At 40.4% G+C, this 9628-nt stretch overlaps 1 protein-coding gene across 7 annotated transcripts in view; it reads right to left on the bottom strand.

Annotated features, from left to right (window-relative positions):
• Window positions 1-2266: 2266 nt before the first annotated feature.
• MCTP2 (multiple C2 and transmembrane domain containing 2) overlaps window positions 2267-9628 on the bottom strand; it is a 124716-nt gene continuing 117354 nt past the window's right edge. For all 7 annotated transcript variants that reach the window (XM_040569825.1, XM_040569823.1, XM_040569822.1 and 4 more), the window contains 2 exons: window positions 7586-7683; window positions 2267-5291 (listed from right to left, as the gene is read on the bottom strand). In XM_040569825.1, coding sequence (XP_040425759.1) covers window positions 5223-5291; window positions 7586-7683 — 167 coding nt within the window. In that variant the 3' untranslated portion in view covers window positions 2267-5222. The remainder of the gene's footprint in view (window positions 5292-7585; window positions 7684-9628) is intronic.

Below are 9628 nucleotides of genomic sequence, written 5' to 3'. Positions count from 1 at the left end.
TCCACCCTGGAAGACCCAGAATCAAATGCATGTACTTAATCTAGGAGCCTGTCCTACCTCCTTCTACAAAGATGTCCTCAAGAGTTTAGAGGGCTGGTTGTGCTAGGAAATCCGCTCAAATGAAGTTTAAACCAGCATATCTTCCAGCTTTTACTTTTTTCCTCTATAAGAGGCATATCGCCTTGTTCAGCCAAGAGGGAAATTGCAGGTGTTCAATCCAACAGGCAGGAACTGATTGGCAACGTTCCTCCACGTAAAATTTAACAAGAATCACCAGCCCTCAGGTTAGAGCCACGCTGAGAACTTGAACTCATGCCCGCCCAGGTTCTGCTGCTGTTGCAGACACTGAGACCTGAACACCACCTCCTGCTTCCCCATGCTCAATTTCATGATTCATGTCAGAAGAGCACATTATTTATTCAAACAAAATAACCTTCTAAATTCTTCTGAAATGCTGCGCTGCTTTAAGTCAAAGAGATATAGAGAAAAGTAAATTAAAAATTGTATAAACTCGAGAGGCTAGTTTTTTTTCACTTCATTATTACTTCTAAATGCTTGTGAATATTCACACTAAGCAAAATATCTTATATTTACATATACTTTCGGACTATGTAATTGATGTTGCTGCTGAGGGTCTTCCCCACTGATAATTGCCTGGCAGACATTTTGTCCAGAAATGCTGGAATTTCACCTGGCTTAACTTACACCAATTTGAGAATGATTAAAACACTCCTTCTGCAGTACAGCAGATTAACAATCATTTGCAGTATCTCAGCTTTCCTTCTGAGGTGCTAACTTTAAGGATGCTAAACAGAAGATATTATCATGTCCATGTGATTTGAAGGGGTAGATGCACCAGGGCACTGACACATGTAACTTTACAGATAAAACACAAGTACAGTATTAAGTCAGAAGAGGATTCACTTCTAACACATGCCATAGTCTCTAAAGTCGAAGCTAACATTTTCCAAACAGCCTATAAGCTTAGTTTAAAGGACGGAGAATCTAAAGGTTAAGGTTTGATTAGTGTGTATTTTGTCACTTTTTTCTTAACATGTCAGAACAGCCAAATTCCTTCCTGTTGTGAACCTACTGGTCTGATGGGAAAATAACTCCAGTTCTACTTGTGGCAATGCCTGCAGGATCAGGTGTAGAGTACAAGAAATTAAATGGCAATTCTCTATTTTCTAGGGGGACAACCCAGTTCTGGGAGCTGTTAGTACTCTTACCAAGGCAGTCAGTTAGGAGCAGTCTAATGTCTAGGGGACAAACACTTTCCCATCTAAACAGAAGTAGGTGGTTGTTCTGCGGGGCAGTGCTCACAGGTGTGAGCCCCAGAGCAGCAGGGCAGAGCCTGAGCTCTCCGTCACTTTGAGGGTAATTTGGGAAAGGATGGAGTGGGGAGCAGAGAGAGCAACTACTAGGGCTGGGGTTTAAAACTAGAGCTTTGGAAGCAGAAAAGATGCTGGTGACATTTCCACCTACTTTGCTTTATTCAGTTGTTGCTTGCTTTCCATGATGTGCGTTTCAGTGACTGGGTTTTCCTGGTAGTGATCCATAAGGGAGCTGGGTCCTCACTCCTATTCATGATTAGTCAAGAAACCAGCCTTCAGCAGCAGCTTATGTTTGGGCAAACATGAGTACATATTGCATCTTCACATATATGTCAAATCCAGTTATTTACACACTATACAGGTAGTAGACACATTTAGTCATATTCTGTCAATGAATTTCTGTGATTCCATAATCTACAGTCAGCCAAGAGACCCACAAATTTTCTAAATGCCTTCTGGTCTTAGAGACATTAGAATGCAAATGTACATTTTGTTTTACTGAAATGACTACCTCAAATTAAAAAAAAAAAAATGTTGTTAACTTCCATGCTATACAATGAATAGATTAATAATGTAAAAAATAGCAATTCCCACAGGCAAATGGACACGCAGACATGTATCAGTGGATATTCTTGCTTCAAGAATCAAATGAAAAGTCTGAATAAAGAGATTGATTACTGGAGTGTGCAGCAACTCCACATAACTCTCCTTTCCCTTAGGCAGGGGCTAGGAAATCCTGCCAAAGAGTTTAAAGCAGGTGGACTACCCCTTTACCTCATCTCCTACAGCAGCACAGCCTCCATTTCAAGTAACCTCCAGTGTTAGCTCTAACACTGCACTGTCAAGTGATGTACTTGCTTACCTAGTCAAATACTTATTATAGCACAGTAAGCATTTTGTAAGGAATGAGAAACATATATCCTAATCCAGATAAATTAAAAGCATCAGCTTAACCTCAAATGTTTATTGCATTTCAGACAGCATTTATCAAAACAAAGAGCTCATTACAACATATGTAAGTACTGGACCATCCAAAACCCTTCATTTGGTGTGTCTCCAGCATAACAATCTCATACAAATTATTCTGAAACACACATATCTACGTTAAAAAAAAAAAAAAAAGACTTCACCCTGTCTGCTGAACAGAAATCAGTTCAATGTGGAAAAATCCATAGAAAAAAATATAACACTATTAAAATATCAGTCTTAACTTCTGAATAAATAAACAATGTTTCCGCAGTTGAATGTTTTCACTCAGATCAATGATCAGATCTCACATGCCTGCTTAAATATGTCTGACTTTGGTACTTACAAAATAACAAAGACTACAGGATGATAAACTGGATGATAGTCTAAAGCGAGACAATGAGGCATTGTTTATACAGAAGACTGAGAAACTGGTTTAACCAAAGGGGTCCATGGACATCTATTGTATGTACAAGAAGGAGATTTACTGGAGATTTTATAATTTCTACAAGGCTCTTTCCAACTGACTTCATTAACTTGAAGTAAATCAAATCATGCAGAGATCTGGCTCAGCCAGAGAGACATGCCGGGAAAGAAATAAAATGAAGAAGAACAGACACAAGATAAGCTTTTGAATCTTTGGCATTTTTCATAAACATTTTCAAGGTTTTAAAATCTGTGTATTCACCCATTTTTCCCCACACACTCACCTATAAATACATTATACATGTACTCTTCTTTATATACAACTATGTACATGCATGGGTACACAAGCACACGCGCACACAAAGAGGCGTTTTTGTAGCATTTTAAACTGGGATAATCTTTTCCCTATCTTTTCACATGCAGCTGCACACAGCTTTACATGAGCAAAACACGTTCTTTATCAAAGGGAGGCACTGATCTGTTCTCCTTGGTAGCCAAAGATAGGACAAGCGGGAATGGCACAAATCTGCACCGGGGAAGGTTCAGACTGGATATTAGGAAAATTTTCTTTACCATGAGGTTAGTCAAATGCTGGAACGGGCTTCCTAGAGAGGTGTTTGATGTCCCATGCCTGTCAGTGCTCAAGAAGCATTTGGATAATGCCCTCAGTAACATGTTTTCATTTTTGGTAGGCCCTGAAGTGGTCAGGCAGTTAGACTTGACTATCTTTGTAGGCCCCTTCCAACTGAACTATTCTATTCTAAATCAAGTCTATGAAAATATACCTCTCCTAATTCAAAGACACAGGGGAACTTGTTACTTTGAAAAATAAACTTTTTGAAAACTCACTGAATCTGGTTAATAACCCAGTGGAAGATACTCCGGTGTTAGTTCTTCTCCCCCAGATTCATGCAACAGGCCCACAAGATTCCATTATTGAACAGTGTGACTCCATTTGGATCACCAATCCATAAACAAGGCTTTACGTGTTTTACCTTTAATTAGGTAAAGACGTCCAAAGTCTTATTTTGTTAAAAAGTAACCTGTCTCCCAGGATTCCCTATTTCTTTGTACTATGAACCACGCCAGGGTATGCTGGTGGAAACTCCTGCCTGCGAATGGTAAGAACCAAGCTCCAGCTGTCGTGCTACCAATGACTCATGGAGGCAAGTCAATCCCACCATGTCCTACAGCACCTGAAAGAACAAGGGCTACATTATCAATAAAACTGAGCAGGTTTACACATCATTCTGCAACAGTGTCCTCAGTCAAACGATATGAATAATGCTGATTATATCATTTCTATAAAGCAAAAACACAACAGCTAAAAGATCAGTAAGCAAGAAATCACATTCTCCTCAGAAGAGGAGACTCTGTCCTTTTTCCTGTCTCTTCAATTGTTCATTCCCCATAGAGTTTCACTGTCTGATCCTTTTCTTGTGAATTACCAGGAAGGACTCCAATGAGAATCAGTGGTGGAACAAAGCCTGCCCACTATTGCACAACCACGTCTTCGGGCACCATGCACTTTTTCTGCACAAGAACTTGTTTCTTTAAGGCTATAAAAGTGTTTTTCTCTTGTAGCTGTAGTGTTGACCCCTCTGGATTTAGACAGAAAAACAAGAGCTATGCTGAAAATATCCGATAAGATGGAATTATAAAAGGCAAGTCAACAGAGTCTTTTCAGGTCAGTGAGTTAGGCTTTTCTGAGGTCTTTTAATCCTTTCACGGCAGAAGGTTCTCATGCATCCATTGCCAGCAATGGATCTCTGATGAATCCAGTGTCCAAAGAGTTAAGCTTAGGGTTGACTTTTCTTCTTGGAGGAAAAAAAAAAAAAAAAAAAGGAAAAACAAAAAGGAAAAACCCACAAGTGCTGGATGAAATATTGAGATACTACTGGAGCTCCTCACTCTTTCTGCTAATTATGATAAAAAACTTTTTAAAATGTACACTGCTTGAACAGAAGATGGGTATCAAAGACTTGTTAATTCAGAGCTTAAACCTTTCTAGGCACAGTGGATTAACTCAGAAAAGAATAGCTTTCATATCTTAATGTAAATCTGTTGGATATGTTAAAAACTGGTTCAGAGAATCTCCTCACATCAGCTCAGCTGATCTGCTACACTAAGCAGAATTATTTCTTCCTACATAAAACAGGGAGTGCGACCACATCCAGCCTTGCCTCTGCCATCAAAGACAAAAAAAAAAAAAAAGAGGGAACGCAGTGGCAATATTCCCTCCCACACTCTTCTCCACCCTATGAACTAATTCATATGTTCCATCCTGCACTTTTGGGGCTACATCTCAGTGCCTAAAAGGCAGCCCATAAAGACAACTCAAGATAGGTGTTTATCAAAAGCCACGTCTTCCATGAAAAAAAGTCTGTGCAGCGATTACAGTGTTGTTCCGAACCAAGAGGAGGAGAAGGGGGGAAGCGTGTGAGCACATGTGGGAGGTACAGAGGGAGATGCTGCATTCCAAAATCTCACTGCATCCTATAGCGCACTCCGTTTCTTCCTAATGGGACTGGAGCTGCTGTATGGTTTCAATTCAGCATGCTGCACCTGTAAAAACAAATAGACATGACGTTTGCAGTTAGGTAACTTTAGCTCACTACAGTGTGTGTTAATGGCTCCCCAAGGACAAAGCAAGGGAAACTAAGGAAGGTTCAAAAGTAATGAATCATTTTCTAAACACAGGAACATGGGGGATTAATTGCAGGAAGGATTTGAGAAGTCATGCATCATTTCTTGAAACGAAAATATTAAAAGCAGATTTTTCTAATGAGATACATGGGGTTCTACCTGATTTCAGCAACATAGGATCGATCTTTGGGTTTGTTTTGGTTTGGGAGTTGTTTTTCTTCTTCTTCTGAAATTAACCTATAAGTTTAATAAACTTCTCTCAGGAGCTACAACTCAAGTGGATCCCAATATGCAGTAAAATGATAATCATCAAAATGTACACAGGCTTTGGGATGCTGGAATATTTAATCATTTAAAAAAAGGAAAATATTTTCTCAAATGGAACCTGGACAAAGCTTCCTCCACCTTTCAAAACAATGTCATTTACAATGTAATAGTTAAAACATGTGTGACAAACTGATGAGGATCAGGTAATCCCAACAGCAAATTGTCTGTTGTGCTACAGGAAAGTATTCCCATTGAAACCATGGGAAACTTTTGCTGAATGTGCCATCTTTTCCACTCCTCCTCTGTCTTTTGTCCAGCACATGCAGGTTGTAAATGGCTAACATACAGAGGTATTTTCCAACTCATTGCAGTACCGCGGTGAAATGATGATGCATCGACAGCACGCAAGAGGAAGCAGACAGAAGGGATCTGGAGCTGCCATGGATGACTTTTCGCTGGAGGAGTGCGTGGCTGTCACACAGCCTCACTATTTTTAGCAGTAGTGGAAAACTCCTCTGAGAAGGTCTGTCCCATCGTAGGAACTTTTATCAGTCCTCCCTCATAGCAAGTGGTTATCATTTTCTTCAGAGAGCTCAAAGGTTTCGAAAATGATAGAAACCACTCAAGGAAATGTTATAAATGTAAATGTTAAATAAAGCATAAATAGAAAAGCAGCTTATCTTTAAGCGTAAACATTAAAAGGGCATATGCAAACCATCACTGCAAATCCAGCGCACTCTACAAGAGCAATGACAAAAAAAATAAAAATACACTCAAGCTTAATGTCTCTGTGATTATTCCTGTTTAGCTTTTTTCCTCCCACCAGTCTACGGAGAGATTTCTCTCAAGTTATTAGTGCTGCCATCAACCAATCTGGTGGCCTCTTGAGATAAATGTCACCACAAGCCTTTCCAACCCTGTTTCTACCAGATGCCTCGACACTGCATGGAGGCAATTATTTTTCAGTCTCCAGCAGAGTAAAATCACTACAGGCAAGATTGTGATCCCCTTATTCACAGTAAGCAGCACCTCACTGTGAAAGTACCACGATTCACAGAGGAAGGTACAATGTCAGTGGGATCCAGGGCATCAGGATCATGGCCTGAGGACACAGATTCCAGTTGATTAAAACAAAAGAAAGAATCCTTTATATCGTGTGCCTCATTACCCAGCAAGACTATTTTCCTTCCTCCAAGAGAAATAAACAGATCTTGACATTCTAAAGGACTTATTGTTCAAATAATTTCCAGGAAGATAGGCGAGATTACTGAAGACAGTGTTGTTGTTTCAAAGAAATATGAAAAGAGACGAGACTTGACTGAAAATGAGGGAGGACAGATTCTGGCTAGATTAAAAGTTATAATTCCGTAATGGTAGAAGATTGATCTCATCAACCGCAGAGTATTTTATACACATCTCAAAGCTTTCTCTAATGAAAAAGATGAGCTGAGCACTGTCCAAGGACAGCCTGGAGTTCAAGGTGGGTGGGGAGGAAGAATTTTGAGGGATGGCTGATGTGAAAAAGCATAGCAAGCACAAAGTCATGGAAATAATGCTCCCCACACTCCATTTTGAGAAAAGGGAGAATTCAGCAAAGCCTTTTGTATGGTTATCTCTATCAAAGAGACTATTTTTCTCTTCCCTCCGTACAAATAACGGAGCAGAAAGGTGACGGAAACCATAGTTCAGTAACCATGCTGGGTGATTTTCCAGATCATTTTTAAGTAGGTCTTTTCAGGATAATTTTTCTGCAATCATGCTTCTGACAAAGGATTTTGGCTCCCCTCTCTTTTAACATCCCCCTCGCCCCCCACCCTTTGTGGATTTTCCCAATTCCTTATCTCACTTATTCAAAAGTGCAATGCCATTGTATTCCCCAAGCAGAGCACTCAGCCGCTCTCAGTGCTGCTTGCTGCCTCTGTTGGTGCTGGCCATTCATTACGTACCTTTTGAACATCAGATGGTACCCTGGAGAGGAAATCTAGTAGCTCATTATTATCGATGGCATAGGGATTTCTAAGCTTCTTAGTAAATTTATTTATGCCTAGAAAAAGAAAAAAAGCAAACAAAATAATGCAACTCCTTTCTATTCCTTCCCTTCTAAACTGTTCAGGCAAGGTGAAAAAGGAAAGAAAAATTCACAAGTAAAAATTAGTGTGAAAACAGTGCCTCAGACTTCAAGCCATGCACATGTTGCCTGTCATGTGGAATCATTCACAAATGCCTCCTGGAGGAAGTAAGGGGCATTATTTAAAAAGACATTTCTCTATTTTGGGGGTGATCCATTGTCAATATTGGAGAAAAAAAAAAAAAAAGATTGCAGCATACATTTATTCCAGAGGATAACGTGGGGAGAGTACACCAATTTGCAACTGAGACTACTGTTAAATCTGCTATCCTACATGAGCAAAGACATTCCCCACTGCTGATGCCCAGGGAGCTGGAAGGCTCTGAAAAGAATTGGACAGGATAAAAGTTTTCTTTCCTTCTACTTCTGAAAATAAAATTTTCCTTTGCCACCATGCCTCAGAGCCTATCCTCTCTTTTTAGTACCAAATTTGACAAGCTGACCATATTCTGATGCTGTGGCAAACTGTGAAAACTTATCACAAGATTTATTTTGTTTTAATCTTAAGGTGAATAATTCAGCTTATTAACTGCAGCAACAGCATTCCCAGTGTTCTCCATGGGCTTGGATACACTTCAGCTGTCAGAGGAGGTCCCCAGTCTGTAAAGAGGATCCACAGGAGTGTAATGTTCATTTTATTGTGGAGCTCATGAGGTTTTCCCTCTCCTCTCTATGAGGAAAGGGAGGGTTAAGCTGCCTCCAGCCAGCATCACCTCCATTGTATGGACCAGGATGAAAAAATGAGAAACCTGAGCACCTTTCCCAGCACTCCCCCTGCACCAGTGCACACTTTTAACACCCTGCTGCCACCACTTCCCCACTGAGAGATTGCAGATAGTAATGTGGCTACCTAACAGTGCAGTAGGAGAACAAAGGATCATGAAGCAGAAGAAAACAGCTAGCCCACTTTAAAGAAAGAACATACAAAAAAAAAATCATACATCTGTTGCCTCTGAGAATCACAGTAGAGCACTCAATCCTACCACACCCCTGTCCAAAATCCCACACTAGTTTCCTTGAAAGTAGTTTCAAATGTGATGGCTGCTCCAGCCTTCTCCTCTCTCTGAAATGTACCTGCTTCACATCTGAGATTCAGCTTTTAAGCCATTTGCTTGTAGCAAAATGCCAACACAATTTTCTGTGTACCTGATTTTTAAAAAACAGAAAATACCATAAGGTCTTTTGAGGCCTTGCCACAAGGTAGTTGTTTAACACATATCATGTTTGAAGGCCCTGTCAGTCTAGATGATGTTGAATGGATGTAGAGTTCTCATGTACTCACCATGTCCTCCATACCAGAACAATAATATTTTGTTACTGAACTTTTTTACTCCCAGCAATTTCTCTCCTTTCCTCTTGCTCTTTTTGTTCGATTTAATCCTTTATTTAATTCCCTGCTCTCCCCCCCTCCAGTGGCTTTTCACACTGGCAACTTCTCATTCCCTTTTTCTGCATCCAGGAGAGCCAAGACAGCAGCACATGGCTGAGTCCAGGAAGGTGATGGGAGCTCCCTACAGCCCAGCACTGTGCCAGGGCAGAGCTCCTTGGTTCAGTCAGGATTACTTGCACCATTTCTGCTGTTTGACCTCAAGCCTGAGATAAAACATATCACCATAAATAAGACAGAAGGCCATTTGGAGATAAGGAAGGATTTCAGCAGCTGAAATACCATCTTATTTTGTGAAAGACCACCTTACCCTTCTTCAGAACACTGCTAGGCAATTTTTCATATTTAAAAGCTCCTCTTTTACTTCATCCCCAGAAAGTGATGCATTTTCATACAATTCCTTTCTGTCCCCTGCTCCAGACTGGTGTTCAGTGTCTCCTGCTGGACCATGGGCACACTGCTCCTCCTGACTGA

The sequence above is a fragment of the Cygnus olor genome, chromosome 11, assembly GCF_009769625.2.
Source record: "Cygnus olor isolate bCygOlo1 chromosome 11, bCygOlo1.pri.v2, whole genome shotgun sequence".
Lineage (NCBI taxonomy): Eukaryota > Metazoa > Chordata > Aves > Anseriformes > Anatidae > Cygnus > Cygnus olor.
The sequence above is the reverse complement of the archived record's forward strand: the minus strand, read 5'-3'. Positions and strand labels throughout refer to the sequence as shown.